The sequence below is a fragment of the Papio anubis genome, chromosome 5 (assembly GCF_008728515.1).
Source record: "Papio anubis isolate 15944 chromosome 5, Panubis1.0, whole genome shotgun sequence".
NCBI lineage: Eukaryota > Metazoa > Chordata > Mammalia > Primates > Cercopithecidae > Papio > Papio anubis.
The window spans coordinates 26,151,163-26,170,790 of record NC_044980.1 but is presented as its reverse complement, the minus strand read 5'-3'; the positions used below and the strand labels follow the sequence as shown (position 1 = coordinate 26,170,790).

Genomic DNA, 19,628 nt, shown 5'->3' with positions numbered 1-19,628 from the left:
TATTGTTCAAAGGGGAATTTAAATGTAGTTGGGGCATATATAGATTAATGCATGGGATGGATAATGATAGGTGGATGTGTGGAGGAACATATAGATAGCTGAAGAGATAGACAATACATTAATCTGTTAAATATGCAGCTAATAAATTATCTAAAATTCTACTTTGCTTAAAATTTACTTAGGGAAAATAAATGGTTAAATTCATTTCATGTTGTCCTTTACACATAGCAAATTAATAGTCACAATACTAAATATATAACCATTTAATTTTCATTTTAGGACTATCCAAATATGTTAATTTACAAAGCAAATTGCTGCACTAAATATATTTTAATGATGATTTAATTTGTTGGTGAGATTAAGAACATGTTAACCTTTGTAATTAAGAAACACTCCATAAAATTCAATGTGTAGTTAATGCCTAGAGCTTACATTAGCTTGAAAATTAGGGTTAGTTTTAGGTTTATTACCGTATAATTCACTGAGCATCTGTTTTTAAAAAATAAATTATCAGTATCAAATTATGTATTTGTTATATTGTTTAACATCATTTTGAAACACACCTTCTTGTTATTATTGGGGATCATTTTAGTCTGGCAGGATTTTTACCATAATACATAAAATGCTTAGTTTAAAATGTTCATATTGCTTAAAGTAAAACTCTTGAAATAAAATGAAAAATTAATCTAGCTGTCCAATGATCAATGTATATGCACTAGCATGTTCATATCCAAAGCAATGTATATTTGTGTTTTATTGAAATGGTATATGAGTGCTTGTTGGTGTCTTTTGTTTGAGGGTTTATTAGAAAAGAGTGTAAATTATTTTTACATTTTCTGCAGTAATGAAATGGAAATAAGTATCTATTTTTTTAAAGGACAAGGGGTTAGTCATATCAGTAGCTACAAATGCTCAATAAGTGTCTGTGTTTTATAGTTTTTGTCATGTTTCAAAAAAATCATCAACGTTGGTTGTGTCTTTATTTCTCCCTAGTGTCTGTTGCACCATATGTCTATGCTAGAAATCCTACATTCATTTTAGAAGTAATCGATTGTAACTTTTTTCAGTGCAATCACACATTGTCAGAAAACTGTAAACAATGACATTATATCAACTTAGATGATGAGCCATGTTATTGCTGGACAATTGAACATTTTTGAGTCTGAATGAGACCAAATCTTCATAATAATCCACATTATCTTTTCTTCATTCATCTAGCATATTTGCTTATTAGGAGTTCAGTAAATGCTGGGCACCTTGCAAGAGGCATGATGCCCCTTCTAGGTCACCAAGGCTGTTTATTTTATAAAATAGATTAGCCACTTAGTCACTTTTGCGTTATGCTTATAAAAGATACTCTTCTATAGTTTTGTTTTTCTATAATGTTTTGGTCTAAATTTGGGATAATGAAAGTACTGCTTCATAGAATACAGTAGGATATATAATATGCTCTTTAATTTTCTGAAAGAGTTTGCATGGAATTAGAATGTTTTCTTAATGTTTGGTAGGATTTAAAAGTGACAATATTTGGGGCTGTAATTTTGTTTTTTATATGAGTTGTATCTATGTATTTTATTTCTCTAGTAGTTTCAGAATTATTCTGGTTATCTAATTATTCAATGAGTTTTGTTTTTAATTTTTTATCTCTCAGGGAATTTGTAAATCTCATCTAAGTTGTGAAATGTATTAACATAAAGTTGTTCAAAATATTTTCACATTATCCTTTTGATATCTGTAGTGATGAAAGCTATCTTTAATATCGTTAACTTTTCTCTGCTTTATCCTGATCAGTGTGACAAAACTTTTTTGAAACGTATTTATTTTCTCAAAAACATGTAACTTCTGGTTTTATATTGTTTTACTTATTTTTTTCTTTTTTTAAAAAATTATACATTAAGTTATGTGATACATGTGTTTAACCGGCAGGTTTGTTACATAGATATACATGTGCTAGGGTGGGTTGCTGCACCCATCAATCCCTCCCCTAGGTCCCCCAACCCCCGACAGGCCCTGGTATGTGATGTTCCCCTCCTTGTGTCCATGTGTTCTCATTGTTCAATTACCATTTATGAGTGAGAACATGTGGTGTTTGGTTTTCTGTTCCTGTGTTAATTTGTTGAGAATGATGGTTTCCAGCTTCATCCATGTCCCTACAAAGGACATTAACTCATTATTTTTATGGCTGTATAGTATTTCATGGTGTATATCCAGTCTATCATTGATGGACATTTGGGTTGGTTCCAAGTCTTTGCTATTGTGAATAGTGGTACAATAAACATACATATGTATGTGTCTTTATAGTAGAATGATTTATAATCTTTTGGGTGTATACCCAGTAGTGGGATTGCTGGGTCAAATGGTATTTCTGGTTCTAGATCCTTGAGGAATTGCCACACTGTCTTCCACAATGGTTGAACTAATTTACGTTCCCACCAAAAGTGTAAAAGTATTCCTATTTCTCCACATACTATCCAGCATCTGTTGCTTCCTCACTTTTTAATGATTGCCATTCTAACTGGTGTGAGATGGTGTCTCATTGTGGTTTTGATTTGCATTTCTTTAATCACCAGTGATAATGAGCTTTTTTTCAAACGTTTGTTGACCACATAAATGTCTTCTTTTGAGAAGTGTCTGTTCATATCCTTCACTCACCTTTTCATAAGATTGTTCATTTTTTTCTTGTACATGTGTTTAAGTTTTGATAGATTCTGGATATTAGCCCTTTGTCAGATAGATAGATTGCAAAAATTTTCTCCCATTCTGTGGTTTGCCTGATCACTCTGATGGTAGTTTCTTTTCCTGTGCAGAATCTCTTTAGTTTAATTAGATCCCATTTATCAATTTTGTCTTTTGTTGTTATTGCTTTTGGTGTTTTAGTCATGAAGTCTTTGCATATGCCTATGTCCTGAATGGTATTGCCTAGGTTTTCTTCTAGGGTTTTTATGGTTTTAGTTCTTACGTTTAGGTCTTTAATCCATCTTGAGTGAATTTTTGTATAATGTGTAAGGAAAGGATCTGGATTCAGTTTTCCGCATACGGCTAGCCAGTTTTCCCAACACCATTTATTAAATAGGGACTCCTTTCCCCCTTTCTTGTTTTTATCAGGTTTGTCAAAGATCTGATGTCTGTAGATGTGTGGCGTTATTGCTGATGGCTCTGTTCTGTTCCGTTGGTCTATATATCTGTTTTGGTGTCAGTACCATGCTGTTTTGGTTACTGAAGCCTTGTAGTATAGTTTGAAGTCAGGTAGCGTGATGCCTCCCGCTTTGTTATTTTTGTTTAGGATTGTTTTTGCTATAAGGGCTCTTTTTTGGTTCCATATGAAATTTAAACTTGTTTTTTCTAATTCTGTGAGGAAGGTCAATGGTAGCTTGATGGGGATAGCATTGAATCTATCAATTACTTTGAGCAGTATGGCCATATTCACGATACTGATTCTTCCTATCCATGAGCATGGAACGTTTTTCCATTTGTTTGTGTCCTCCCTTATTTCCTTGAGCAGTGATTTGTAGTTTTCCTTGAAGAGGTCCTTCACATCCCTTGTAAGCTGTATTCCTAGGTATTTTATTCTCTTTGTAGTAATTGTGAATGGGAGTTCACTCATGATTTGGCTCTCTGTTTGTCTGTTATTGGTGTATAGGAATGCTTGTGATTTTTGCACATTGATTTTGTATCCTCAGACTTTGCTGAAATTGCTTATCAGGTTAAGGAGTTTTGAGGCTGAGATGATGGGGTTTTCTAAATATACAATCATATCATCTGCAAACAGACACAATTTGACTTCCTCTCTTCCTATTTGAATACGCTTTATTCCTTTCTCTTGGCTAATTGCCCTGGCTAGAACTTCCAATACTATGTTGAATGGATAGGAGTAGTGAGAGAGGACATCCTTGTCTTGCGCTGGTTTTCAAAGGGAATATTTCTAGCTTTTGCCCATTCAGTATGATATTGGCTGTGGATCTGTCATAAATAGCTCTTTTTATTTTGAGATACGTTCCATCCATACCTAGTTTATTGAAAGCTTATAGCATGAAGGGGTGTTGAATTTTATTGAAGACCTTTTCTGCATCTGTTGAGATAATTGTGTGGCTTTTGTCTTTGGTTCTGTTTATGTGATGGCTTACTTTATTGATTGGTACTTATTGAGCCAACCTTGCATCCCAGGGATGAAGCCAACTTGATCGTGATCGATAAGCTTTTTGATGTGCTGCTGCATTGAGTTTGCCAGTATATTATTGAGGATTTTCACATCAATGTTTATCAGAGTTATTGGCCTGAATTTTTCTTTTTCTTGTTGTGTCTCTGCCATGTTTTGTTATCAGAAAGATGCTGGCCTCATAAAATGAGTTGGGAGGATTCCCTCTTTTTCTATTGTTTGCAATAATTTCAGAAGGAATGATACCAGCTCCTCTATGTACCTCTGGTAGAATTTGGCTGTGAATCTGCCTGGTCCTGGGCTTTTTATGGTTGGTAGGTTATTAATTACTGCATGCATTTCAGAATTTGTTATTGGTCTATTCAGGGATTCGCCTTCCTCCTGGTTTAGTCTTTGGAGGGTGTATATGTCCAGGAATTTATCAATCTCTTCTAGATTTCTTAGTTTATTTGCATAGAGGTTTTTATAGTATTCTCTAATGGTAGTTTGTATTTTTGTGGGATCACTGGATATATCCCCTTCATCATTTTTTATTGTGTCTATTTGATTCTTCTCTCTTCTTTATTAGTCTGGCAAGTGGTCCATCTATTTTTTAATCTTTTCAAAAACACAGCTCTTCAATTAATTGATTTTTTGAGGGAATTTTTATGTCTCTATCTCCTTCAGCTCTGCTCTGATCTTAGGTATTTCTTGTTTTCTGCTAGCTTTTGAATTTGCTTTCTCTTGCTTCTCTAGTTCTTTTAATTGTGATGGTAGTGTGTCAAGTTTAGCTCTTTCCCACTTTCTCCTGTGGGCATTTAGTGCTATAATTTTCCCTCTAAATACTGCTTTAGCTGTGTCCCAGAGATTCTGTTACATGTGTCTTTTTTCTTATTGGTTTCAAATAACTTATTTATTTCTGCCTTCATTTCATTATTTACCCAGTAGTCTTTCAGGAGCAGGATGTTCAGTTTCTATGTAGTTGTGTGGTTTTGAGTGTGTTTCTTAATCCTGAGTTCTAATTTGATTTCATTGTGTGGTGAGAGACTGTTATGATTTACATTCTCTTGCATTTGCTGAGGAGTGTTTTGCTTCCAATTATGCGGTCAATTTTTGAATAAGTGCAATGTGGTACTGAGAAGAATCTATACTCTGTAGATTTGGAGTGGAGAATTCTGTAGATGCCTCTTAGATCTGCTTGGTGCAGAGCTGAGTTCAATTCCTGAATATCCTTGTTAAATTTCTGTCTCATTGATCTGTCTAATATTAACAGTGGTGTGTTAATGTCTCCCGCTATTATTGTATGGGAATCTAAGTCCCTTTGTAGGTCTCTAAGTACTTGCTTTATAAATCCGGGTGCTCCTGTTTTGGGTGCATATATATTTAGAATAGTTAGCTCTTCTTTTTGCATTTATCCCTTTACCATTATGTAATGCCCTTCTTTGTCTTTTTTGATCTTTGTTGGTTTAAAGTCTGTTTTTTCAGAGACTAGGATTGCCACCCCTGCTATTTTTTTTTTTTTTTTTTTTTTCTTTTTTTTTTGGTAAATATTCCTCCATCCTTTATTTTGAGCTTATGTGTGTCTTCGCATGTGAGATGGGTCGCCAGAGTACATCACTCCTATGGGTCTTGACTCTTTATCCAATTTGCCAGTCTGTGTCTTTTAATTGGGGCATTTAGCCCATTTACATTTAAGGTTAGCATTCTTATGTGTGAATTTGATCCTGTCATTATGAAGCTAGCTGGTTATTTTGCCCATTAGTTGGTACAATTTCTTCATAATGTCGATGGCCTTTATAATTTGGTATGTTTTTGCAGTGGCTGGTACTGATTTTTCCTTTTGATATTTAGTTCTTCCTCCCGGAGCTCTTGTAAGGCAGGCCTGGTGGTGACAAAATCTGTTCACATTTGCTTGTTTGTAAAGGATTTTATTTCTCCTTTGTTTATGAAGTTTAGTTTGGCTGGATATGAAATTCTGGGTTGAAAATTCTTTTCTTTAAGAATGCTGAATATTGGCCCCTACTCTTTTCTGGCTTGTAGAATTTCTACAGAGAGCTCTGCTGTTAGTCTGATAGGCTTCCCTTTGTGGGTAACCCTACCTTTTCTCTGGATGTCCTTAACATTTTTTCCTTCATTTCAACCTTGGTGAAGCTGGTGATTATGTGTCTTGGGGTTGCTCTTCTCGAGGGGTATCTTTGTGGTGTTCTGTGTATTTCCTGAATTTGAATGTTGGCCTGTCTTGCTAATTTGGTGAAGTTCTCCTGGATAATATCCTGAAGAGTGTTTTCCAACTTGGTTCTATTCTCCCCGTCACTTTCAGGTACACCAATCAAATATAGGTTTGGTCTTTTCACATAATCCCATGTTTTTTAGAGGCTTTGCTCATTCATTTTCATTCTTTTTTCTCTAATCTTGTCTTCATGCTTTATTTCACTAAGTTGATCTTCAACCTCTAATATCCTTTCTTCCATCTGATCGATTCGGCTATTGATGCCTGTGTATGCTTCATGCAGTTCTCATGCTGTGTTTGTCAGTTCCATCAGGTCATTTATGTTCTTCTCTAAACTGGTCATTCTACTTAACAATTCCTCTAGCCTTTTTTCAAGGTTCTTAGCTAACGTGCATTGGGTTAGAACATGCTTCTTTAACTCAGTGGAGTTTTACCCACCTCCTGAACGATACTTCTGTCAATTAGTCAAACTCATTCTCTGTCCAGTTTTGTTCCCTTGCTGGAGAGGAGGTGTGGTCCTTTGGAAGAGAAGAGGCATTCTGGTTTCTGGAAATTTCAGCCTTTTTGCACTGTTTATTCCTCATCTTCGTGGACGTATCTACCCTTGGTCTTTGATGATGGTCATCAACAGATGGTGTTGTTGTGTGGATGTACTTTTTGTTGATGTTGATTCTATTCCTTTCTGTTAGTCTTTCTTCTACGGTCAGGAGCCTCTGCTATGGGTCTGCTGGAGTTTGCTGGAGGTCCACCACAGATGCTGTTTATCTTGCCTGATTATCACCAGTGGAGGCTGCAGAACAGCAAAGATTGCTTCCTGTTCCTTCATCTGGAAGCTTTGTACCAGAAAGGAACTACCAGATGCCAGCTGGAGCTCTCCTGTATGAGTGTCTGTCGACCCCTGCTGGGAGTTGTCTCCCAGTCAGGAGGCATGGGGGTCAGGGACCCACTTGAAGAGGCAGTCTGTCCCTTATAAGAACGCCATTCTGGGAAATCTGCTGCTCTCTCCTGAGCTGAAAGGCAGGAGCTTTTATGTCTAATGAAGCTGTGCCCATAGCCACCCCTTCCCCCAGGTGCTCTGTCCCGGGGATATGGGAATTTTACCTATAAGCCCCTGACTGGGGCTGCTGCTTTTTTCCAGAGATGTCTTGCCTAGACAGGAGGAGTCTAGAGAGGGTTTTATACATTCTTAAACAATACTTTTCTCTTTTATTATTTTTTGTTCTTTATTTTTTAGGGATTTCGTTTGTTCTCTTCTGTTTTTCGACTTGCAAGCTGAGGTCATTTATTAAAGACTTGGTATTTTTCCAATATGTACATTATAGTAATGTAAATTTCCTTCTAAGTATAGCCATGGGCACTTTTCACAATATTCTGATATTAGTAAATATACTCCATTTTTTAAATTACTCAGTATTTTTTGGTAAAACATTATCTCTCTAACAGGCACATAGGTGGGCCATGTATTGTCATCTCATTTAACATTCTGTGACTTTACATTGAAGTGTTTAAACCACTTATATTTAATATGATTATTGATACTGTTACATTTAATTATCATTTTGCTGTTTGTTTTCTGATTTTTCCATCTCTTATTTGTTTCTTCTTTCTTACTGTTTGCCTTATTTGGGTTAATACAGTATGTTTTATTCTATCTCATTTCTTTTTTGGCTTGTTATCACTCTTTTTAAATATTTTTGCTGAACGTAGACTTTTTGATTGGACATTTCTTATCAGTACAGTAAGATTTTGCTGTGTCCTTATATTTGTTTCTATGTTTGTTACATTACTTGTTTCTCACTATGCTTTTAATTTGTCACTAGTTTTGAGCAGTTTAATTATTACATGTCTTACTCTAGTAGGCTTTACTTTTTTTTCTCTTGGAGTTAATTGAGCTTCTTCAATTTCTGAGTGTATATGAGTGTACACCTTTTCTTAAATGTAGAAAATTTGTGGTCATTTTTTCTTCAATATGTTTTGCCCAACTCTCTTCTCCTTTAATCACTGTTCACTGGGTCTCTGTTTTTATTGTTTTTTTTTTTTTTTCATTATTTTCCTTTTTGTCATTTTGAGTCTATTCAATGACATTTTGAATCTATTCAAAATGGCAAAAAGGAAAATAAGAAAATAATTTATTCATCTCCATTATGAGAAGAAGTTCACTATTTTTTTTCTGCAACATCTTATCTGCTTTAATTTTATCCAGAGTATTTTTGAATCTTAGATATGTAGTCTTTTCTTAAAAAAAAAAAAAAAAAAAAAAACACTAAACAATAAATATAAAATTTCTAGTAGCAGTAAGAAAATGTATGAAGTTGCTACGTAAATTTTGGTATATTTATATATGTAAACTGAATAATACCGTATTTGTCACAGAAAAAAGTACAGTATTAGAAAAATAATGTAAGAATATACCCTACAATGTTAATAATCTTTCAACTGTGGATGTTCTTCCTTTGAGCTCTTGGTTTTCCAAGTTTTCTGAGGTGTATATTACTTTTGTAATTAAAAAAAAAATGAAGTTTTTAAAAATGAGGTTAGGCAATAAAAGGAAGCAGAAAAATAATAACTATAGAAGGAGAAAAAAAGAGTTCCTTAATGTGGTATACATATTTTATATATTAAGGCATATATACATATATATATGCCTTCAAGTTCACTAATTTTTTTTCTTCAACATCTTATCTGCTTTAATTTCATCCAGAGTTTTTTTGAATCTTAGATCTGTAGTCTTTTCTTCAAGTGTTCTTTAATATAGTACACATATTATATACATATTATATGTATTAAGACATACATATATTTTGTTTGTTTGTTTTGTTTTGTGTTTTGTTTTGTTTTGTTTTGAGACGGAGTCTGGCTGTCTCCCAGGCTGGAGTGCAGTGGCATGATTTCAGCTCACTGCCAGCTCCGCCTCCCGGGTTCATGCCATTCTTCTGCCTCAGCCTCCCAAGTAGCTGGGACTACAGGCACCTGCCACCATGCCCGGCTAATTTTTTGCACTTTTAGTAGAGACGGGGTTTCACCGTGTTAGCCTGAATGGTCTTGATCTCCTGACATCATGATCCGCCGCCTCGGGCTCCCAAAGTGCTGGGATTACAGGCGTGAGCCACCGCACCCGGCCACATATATGCTTTTAAAAATGTGTCTCTCTAGCATGCCGATTAACATTTAAAATATCATATTTAATTATATCAATGGTGTCTTTGGGGGCTGTTTTTAATTAATATATTTTTCTTTGCATTCACATCTTTCTTCTTCTTTCCCTGGCTGTAATTTCTGATTGGATTACAGACATTGTGAGTTTTACCATGTGAAGCTAAACAGCTTCATATTTTAATAAATATTACTGAGTTTTGCTCTGATAGAAGATTAGATTTCTTAAAACAGCTTAATTCTTTTGAATCTTGGTTTTGTAGCAAACCTTAATCTAGGACTAATTTTGCCCCATTAATCAAGTAGTATCTTTCTGAGTAGTCTACGAAAAGTCTTGCAAATTATGAGGTTTTCTACTTTGCCTGGTGAAGACTAGCTCCATTCACAGTTCATAATTTTTCTCCCTCTAATCCTTGTGATTAGTTACCTCTGGCATTTCTTGTTTCCTGTGTCCACTCGTATTCTCATAGGTAGTCAGCTGAAGAGCTGAATGAGATTCTCTTTAGATTTCTGTAGCTCCCTCTGTTACTTCTTCCTGCAAACTTCAGCCACATTGATTTCCCTGCTCAACTCAGGGAGATTGGCAAACTCCATCTCTGTCCCCATGTCCTGTATTATGAAAACCCTATTCAGACAGCACAATGGGAAAGTTTTAGGGATTATCTCATTTATTTCCCTTCTCTCAGGGGTGATTGTCTTATTTTCTTATGTCCGGTACTTTAAGAATTATTTTTTAATGTATTTTCTCTGATTTTTTGTGTTTTAGTAGTATGGTAAATCCAGCACCTGTATACATGTTTGCCAAAAGAGGAATTTAGGGAAAAATATTTTTAAACATATCCCTGCTTACATAATTGTAGTAATTCATTTTAAAGGACATGAATGACACACGAAATTCTGTAGCCCATAAGACAACCATGATTCTCTCCTCCATAGATATTCTAGTGTTATTTAACTGCTTTCCACCAAATATTCCATTTTTTTCATACACTTTGTCAATCTGCTATCTCACTTATATATGATTGAATTGGTTATACATATATGTCCATAGATTTTTAAAATTTTATTTTCTAATGACATTAAAACTCTTAAACTTCTATTGTATAAATAATATACTATCATATATATTATACATCATAAATAAATGTTTAGATTAGAGATATATTCGATCTTTACATACACACATATACTTGGTGTGTATGTATATAAAATCTCCCCTATATATGATAATTTTCATGTGTGTATATAAAACCTCTCCTATATCTGACAATTTCCCACAGACATAATTTCAAAAGTAAAATTTCTCATTCAAAGACCGATAGTAAAATTTGCAACCTTGCTTCCCAGTGTTTAAAAATTGGCTTTAAAAAAGTTCAGTTTAAAGGTCCTCCAGAAATCTTTGTTTTGTATAGGGTACTCAAGTCCTAGAGATAATCAATTATAATTTAACCTGTAACATCTCAAGAATTATTGTAGGGAGAGGGAAAATATTGAGAGAAATTAATCTCAAATTGTATTCTTCAGATAGTACTACCAATTCTGCCAATTTATAAGGCCATACCGGAAAGCATAGCATAGAGGATGGTTCCTGTTAGCATTTAAAATGTGTGAGAAAAAGCTTTAGATAGCCAATTATAGTGTGAAGAAAAATCAGCAATAATTCAACAAGAATGCAACATTGTAACATGGGACTGTTTTGTTTGCGAAGATCAAATTTAGAAGGATGACTGATCTCAGAGCAGAAATAGGCTATGATAAGCATCACAGAGAAACATTTTTCCAGGGAAAGATTGGGAACTAATTCTCATCCACGATTAAATCTGTTCATCAAATATATTTTCTGAAATACATCTGCCACTTGCAACATGAGATTATGGTTACAATTAGCAGCTGTTGTCAGCTCTGCTTCACCTCATTAGTAATCATGGATCTCCAAAGTTATAGGGTTGATTATAGCTTTATAAGATCTGAAAGAACATGTTGCCTCATTTTACACCTATTTTATGCTTAACGTATTTAAAGTTCAATGATTTTTAAAAGTTCCTTTCTACTGCTGTGGAATTGAAAAGCAACAAAACAAACTTTCTGGTGAGGGATTTAATTATGCCTCAATAAAATGTCCATGACTTCAAAATAAACTGGAATAAATGTGTAAGTGCATTCATATAGTAGTGCTTCTCTCGTATTTGTTTGATTTTATTGCAAAAAGTAAAATAATAATAATCTAACAAGAATATCATGAATCTCTACAAAAAAGATTTGAACTAATTTTTCAAATGAAATTATAAATAATATCATTGTACAGCTAATACTCAACATTCATTTTTGAGGTGTAATGAAGGTTGGCTAGACCACAGCTATGAGGAACATGTTTCTGGAAAGCAGTAGCTGAAAAGTAAAAACCAAATGATATTCTAGCTCAATTGACTCAGTCAGTGGAAGAAATACATGGAATCTAGCAGAGAAAAAAGAATGAATTCTTGACATATTTCTGCATATTACTCATTCGTTCTGGTGTCTGTAATTGAGTTTAGATTATTTATGCTAGGTAAAAATATAGATATCTGATACATGCTTGACTTTTAATGATAGAATACAAAAATGTAAAGCAAATAAGAAAAATGAAAAGCAGAGTTCAGCTTCCACAGGAAGAGAGCCCCTGAGCTCTCTTTCACATGTTATTTGATCCCTATATGATTGGATCCTGTCTCTGCAGAAAGTATTCATACAAAAAATTATGACAATGGCCTTTTAAAACTGATTGTTCAAAATTCAATGCAGGGGGAATCAATAAAATATTGTTGTTAGAGTAGGCCATCTGCTGGAACATAGAGATAGCTTTGTTCTGTATTAAGGGTTTATCAGGCTCTTTCTGGTCATTTGTGGTAATCCAGTATATTTATTATTAATAAGTAAATCAGAATGTCCCATTTTGGGTAAAAATAGAAGTTTGGCTGCTAAATAAAAGAAATTTATCCCTGAACTTTGACAAGTTGTGAGACATCATTTGCACTGGAAACAAAAATTTGAACGTAGACCTGGAAGTTGGCACTGTCAAAGTTAAAAGTGAGCTATTTCTGTATCGTCTGTGAGTTTCCTTCATGAATTCTTAACGTGAAAAACAGTGTCTTTCAAGGTTGTACCTAAGAGTAAGGTGGCCAGAAGCCTAAATCTATTTTGATCCTGAAAAAAATGTACAAGTGTATCAAAGCTTGATTTTTATCATGTTGCAATCGTTAGCTATTTCTCAGTCATAGAAATATCATCGAAATCTCTAGGCTAAACACTAGGGCAACTAGCAATGAGCACAAAAGGAAATTTTATTTTCCTCTTTGATCTTCAATGCAAACAGTAGGAAGAAATCCCAGATCTATTCAGATATAAGCAGGTAATGGTTAACTATTGACCTTTCCAACAATAGAGAGAAATATTAACAGGTGAATATTATGAATCGAGCTTCATTCAATGCACAGCTGTAGTTATGTTCTTTTGCTTCCACTTTCTTTGTGTACATTTTAGGTTTATTTTTATTCATAAGCAGAATTTGTGTAGCTAAGGAAAATAAAATATTTTTGTTGTTCCAGTGATTTTATTTGCTTTTCTCTAAAAAACCTTTTAATAGTAATTTGGTCCCAATGTCAGTAAAGCCCACATCAGGAATTGTAAGAGGGTTGAAACCTATAGGTAAGAAACATAATATTTTGTTTCATGTTAGCACAACTGGAAATAGAGGTTTAAAAGAAAAATTTCAATGTGACTTGCATGCTCAATTTTACTACATTGTGATTTTGCAAATCAGATCTATCTCTGAAAATAATCTGACAAAGAATTGTTGGCTAAAAGCCAGAATGACATTTGCTTCTAGAAAAAAAAAATATATCTATATATATGTATATATGTATATACGTATGTATGCTGTTGTGCATTATTATACATTTTTATATCTAGGTTTCTATTTCTCCTTTATCCCCTTAGGACTTCCCACCCAAGAAATATAGGCTAATCTTGGGCAGTGATCCTATGTCAAATGAGTGTATTTTAAGTGCCTAAATTCTTTTCATAACACCATGTGAAAAGATTACAATAATGATTATTGAAAAACTGAGGGAATACAGTTATTTGCATGTACTTCTGTTGTGCGTTGTAGAATCCTGCTAAATGACAAAACAGAGATGACTGAAGTGGTTCCATGTACAGGGAGTGAGGTAAAACCTGAGGCCAGCTATATAAGTTTTATAGCCATTCCATGATTGAGATGACACCCGATAACTTTTTTTCCAAAGGACCAAATACTCTTTTTGAAGCAGTGTTTATGACTCTGCAATAATCGTTTTATAAAATTTGGCAGAAAATAAATTAAGCAAGTATCTTCATGTACTATATTAAATTGTTAAAATTATGATCAGACCCGTTCACTTAATAGATCCCTGAAGTTCAGCATAATGCTTAAACAATAGATTAAACAGTATGTCTTTTAATAAACAGTTCAAACAAAAAAGTCATACAATTTATGTTAATGTATGTTCACCCAATAATTTAAAAATTGCCAATACTTCATAACGTTTTAAAACCTAAATATCGGCTGGGCGCAGTGGCTCACGCCATGTAATCCCAGCACTTTCGGAGGCCGAGGCAGGAGGATCACAAGGTCAGGAGACTGAGACCATCCTGGCTAACACGATGAAACCCCGTCTCCACTAAAAATACAAAAAACTAGCCGGGTGTGGTGGCGGGCGCCTGTAGTCCCAGCTACTCGGGAGGCTGAGGCAGGAGAATGGCGAGAACCCAGGAGGCGGAGCTTGCAGTGAGCCGAGATCGTTCCACACTGCACTCCAGCCTGGGCGACAGAGCGACACTCCGTCTCAAACAAAAAATAAAAATAAAAATAAAAATAAAATAAAACCTAAATATCTATTACTTATGTTTGCCAAAGCCAGTGCCAAAGTGTGAATATATTTAAGATTTATAGTGGGAACTGTAATTTTCCAATACACTTGATCAAAAAGGAACTCGTAATAAGATAAGATGCATTTAATAAGATACCTAGAAAAAAGAGGACTACACCAGAGGCTGATTAGCCTGTTAATCGTCCTTCATTGCTTTTCCTGTTTCTGTTCTTATTCTAATCACTTTATCCCGTAGTCTAAAACTGCTATATAAAACCTAGCCTGTGGAGCTACAGCATAGGATTCATCTAAGAGTTTGTTTAAAATGCACAAGCCCAGCTCCCACCCCAGACCTACTGAATCAAACTCTGTTTTTAACAGGATTCGTATGTGATTCATTTAAATGTTAATGTTTGAGAAGCACTCACTTTCTGACATGGCTCAATCAAAGACTGCAACAGAAATCTCAAAAAGATGTAAAAAAAAAAAAAAAAAAAAAAAAATAGCTAGTATGGCATAACATGGTCTGATGTAACTGAAGGACTTTCATATAAATTAATCTTTTCAAAAATTTATCTTTTAAGGATATATTAGATTTCTATTGCTGCCACAAAAAAATACTACCAATGTATTATTATCTTACAGATAGGTCTGAATTTCTGTACATCAGAAGTTCAGTATGTGTCTCACTGGGCGAAGTCAAGGTGGTGGTGTGAACAGGGCCATATTTCTTTCTGTATATTCTAGGCAGGGAATTGCTTTCTGGATCATTTAGGTTGTGAGCAGATTTCAAGTCCTTGCAGTTGTATGGGCGAGGCCCCTGTTTCCTTGCTGGATGTCAGCTTAAGGACTACTCACAGTTTCTAGAGGCTGCCTATGTTCAGTGTTTATTGGTTTGCGGCTCCATTCCTTCAGCTTTAAAGCTAGCGACAATGGGTCAAGTATTTCTCATTCTTCAAATCTGTTCTCTTTTTTTCTTCTGTTTCATCTCTCTAAACCAATTTTCTGCCTTCCCATTTCACTTTGTTTGTTTGTTTGTTTATTTTTGAGAGGGAGTCTCACTCTGTCACGCAGGATGAAGTGCAGTGGAGCCATCTCAGGTCACTGCAACCTCTGCCTCTGGGGTTCAAGAGATTCTCTTGCCTCAGCCCCCCGAGTAGCTGGGACTACAGGCGTCAGCCACCATGCCCGGGTAATTTTTGTATTTTTAGTAGAGACGGGGTTTCACCATGTTGGTCAAACTGGTCTCGAACTCCTGACTTCAGATGATCCACTCACCTCTACCTCCCAAAGTTTTGGGATTACAGGCGTGAGCCACTGCGCCTGGTCTTCCTATTCCACTTTTAAGGGCTCATAGGATTAAACTAGGCACGCCTTGATAATCAGGGTAATTCTCTGTTTCAGTGTTTTGAACCTGAATGACATCTGCAAAATTACTTTTGCTGTGTAAAACAACATTTTCACAGGTTCTGGGGATTAAGGTATAGACATCTTAGGGAGAAGAGATATTATTTTGCCAACTGCAGAGTGCTACAAAGCTTACAATGACGTCTTCTGCATACAGCCCTGATGAGAAAGTCACAGAACTCTGTGGTGATATAACATTTCATTTTGATTTGAAATAAGTTGGAAGGATAGATTAGAGGAAGCCCTTGATTCAGCTGGATGTTCCTTGAATAAAAAGCCATTCAAGAGCAATGTATTTTATAATAGCCTTCTCGATATTTGCTTATAGAGGACTCGGGACACAGTTATGTATTTTTTAACATACTTTCGATGTATTCATTACTATTGGCTCAGTCAAGTTTAACATTACTGTTTAATGTGTCTCAAGCACTGCAGTAGGCCTATGATAGGATAAGTGAACCAAGTGATACTTAAGAACTCACTTTAACAGCTGCCACCGGGATACATGTGCATAAATAACAGTTCTAAAGTACACATGGCTGTGGAATAGTAAGTGGAAAGAGTCAAATATAGGAAATTGTTCAAATAACAATTCCATAAAATAAAAATTCAAGAAAGTTGTTAGCATTTTACATTTCATGTATTTGTCAGATCATGGTGGAAATTACCTGTAACTTTAAGAAAGAGTAGAACTAGTAACCTTAGAAGAATGCTGGATTTATGAGTCTTTTCTGCCAGGTACTCTGTTGATCGGCATACTGATATGGACCGTATTTTCGGCATCCACTCAGAAAATGGCTCTATTTTCACTTTGAAAGCCCTTGACCGAGAATCATCTCCTTGGCATAACATCACTGTTACAGCCACAGAAATAAGTAAGTCAGAGCTACATCTACCTGAACACACCGTCTTTCATCAAAGTGGTAAAATAATAGCACTAGCTAGACTCATTTTCTTGAGTGGTATGATTGTATCCTTAGCAAGATCTTAGAGAAATGGCTTAGAATGTCAACACATTTTTAAATTATTTTTAAGGATTATCAAATAATTCATTCATTTCAAATTTGCTTTTCTTTTATACCTTATATAAGAGAGAAATATAATTTAACCTCATAAAAATAATCTAAGAAAATTATCTGTTACAAATAATACCTCATTCTCAATTATGTTTTCCTCAATTTCATTGTGCTTTTCATTTGGACCATGTAAGAGAGCTGAGATATTCATCAGCAGCCCAATTGAGAAAGTGAACACCACAAAAAGGATCTGTTGCTAAGCTACAAATGGGTGAGTGGTTTCACTGCTTCTGTGTAAATGAGACTGAAATCTTACACATGTTCTCGTTGCAGATAACCCAAAACAAAGTAGCCACATCCCTGTCTTCATCAGAATTCTAGATATAAATGACCATGCTCCGGAATTTGCCATGTATTATGAAACATTTGTTTGTGAAAATGCAAAACCTGGGCAGGTAAATAAAATCATTAAAAACTTAAAAGAATATATTTTCTCTTTACAAAGTCAAATGACATTACATCACTTTATTTGCAGGATTTCTTCTGTGCAAACTATTGTCAATACTTCTTGTCCACCATTTATTTATCCTTAACAAAGAACTCACAGTGATTTTTAAAAAAGCCATTTAAAAATGTTTTTATAATGTAATCAATAATATAGTAGGAAATATTATAACATATGTTTTAATTTATATACTAGGTTTATAGTGAGTATCACATATGTAGAAGCTGTTATGTACATTCATAATTATGCTTATGCTGAGTTATCTTCACTAATAGAATGAAAATATATCATTAAATAACACATGAAGTATGAAAATGAAATTGTTTCATGTTACTATAAAGGTAATCATAATCATTGTTTTCTTGATTATATTTTGACACTTTTAATAGTTTTAGGAGATTTTGATATGAGTGATATTTTGTAAGTTTTAAACTTTAAAGTTTCATATCATTGAAATGAAGTAGATTTGTATGTAAAAGAATTATGAAGTCTTCTTACAAAGTAATTCTCTCAAATGCATATAAAGTAATTCTAAGTAAATGCAGAATATGCTCATTTTTGACAAAAATATAGTATTTTTCTATAACAGTAACTGCATACATTTTACCAAAATTAACTTAACCATTTAGTTAACTACTTTGAAGATAAAATAGATAGATGTTAAGAATCATCTATAATTCCATCATGTCTCCTTAAGGTAGAAAATAATCTAAAATACAGTTTTTCTTCTATTCTAATAGGGAATATTATGAACTGAATGTTTGTGGCCCTCCTCCAAATTCAAATCTTGAAAATGCAACCCTAGTGTCATTGTATTTGGAGATGGTGTTTCAATGAAGTCATTAAGATGAAGTGAGGTTACAAGGGGATAGATCCTGATCTGATAGGATTAGCATACAAAGAAGAGATAACAGAGAGCTCATGCTCTCCCTCTCTCCCTGTCCCTGAATTCATGGACCAAGGAAAAACCACATGAGAGCACTCAGGGAGAAGGCAGCTATTAATATTAGCAAGCCCTCACCAGAAGTCAACCACACTAGCCTCTAGATCTCAACCTTACATTCTCCAGAACTGTGAGAAAATGCATTTCTGTTGTTTAAGCCATTAAGTGTGTGTGGAATTGTTATGGCATCCCAGCTGACTAAGACAGAGATACATAACACATTCCACCTACATATACAAAAATACAAATGAGATTTTTGTTTGTAATAACATGAAATTGTTACATAGCTATTTGGATAAAACTTTACTTTTCCTCTTTATTTTGCAACATACAATGGGCATGTCAGTTTAGTAAATGATTTTTTGAATTTGATGCTTAATTTTCATAGCATAGTTACATATTACTTATTCAATTACTTCCTTCTTAATGGAAATTTGGTTTCACAAAATGTTACCCTAGCAGTACCCCAGTCATACTATAATGAGCACTGTAGAATATTTTACTTGTTTACCACCTGGTACTACTTTCCTTTGATATAATTCTCAAAGTAGGAATAATTAAATTATATCTATAAATATTAATAAATGTTCCCGAATACTTCTCCAAATCTGTCATAAACTAGGTGATATTCCCACCAAATACCTATGATTGCCTACGTATTTGGCAACCCTAGATTTTAAATATCTGCCAATATGTAAATTTCTCATAACACTTTTAGTGTGAATTCTTGTAAACTCATTAAGGCCAAACATATTTTTTCATACAAACATGGACTTAAAAATAATTTACAGCTGTATTAGTTCCAAAGGTTGCCATGACAAATTACCACAAACAGAATGACTTAAAACACAGAATTTTATTTCTCATAGTTTTGGAGGCTGGAAGTATAAAATCAACATGCAACAGGGCTGTACTCTCTCTAAAAGCTCTAGGAGACTATCCTCCCTTGGCACTTTCTAGCTTCATGAGCTTGCCAGCCATCCTTGACATCTTTTGGCTTGTGGACGCCAATTACTCCAATATCTCTCTCCATCATTTCATGGCATTCTTCCTGTATGTGTTTCTGTGTCCAAATTTGCTTCTTCTTATGAAGACTCCAGTCATTGAATTAGAGTCCTCTCTAATTTAGAATGATCTTATTTTAACTTGATTTTATCTGCAAAGAGCCTATTTCCAAATAAGTCACATTCACAGGTACTGGGATTTAGGACTTGAACAGATCTTTTGGGGGAGCACAAGTCAAACTACAATCACCTATAAATATTCTTTACTCACATAGCTATTAGTATGCTTATCTTTTACTGATTCATGTGTGTTATTGATATATTATATGCTAATATTTTATAAAAATTA

The 19,628-nt window shown here is 34.4% G+C and overlaps 1 protein-coding gene across 2 annotated transcripts in view; it reads left to right on the top strand.

Moving 5' to 3' along the window:
* CDH9 (cadherin 9) overlaps window positions 1-19,628 on the top strand; it is a 169,619-nt gene that overhangs the window by 138,726 nt on the left and 11,265 nt on the right. For both annotated transcript variants that reach the window (XM_003899530.5, XM_017959463.3), the window contains 2 exons: window positions 16,550-16,686; window positions 17,161-17,282. In XM_003899530.5, coding sequence (XP_003899579.3) covers window positions 16,550-16,686; window positions 17,161-17,282 — 259 coding nt within the window. The remainder of the gene's footprint in view (window positions 1-16,549; window positions 16,687-17,160; window positions 17,283-19,628) is intronic.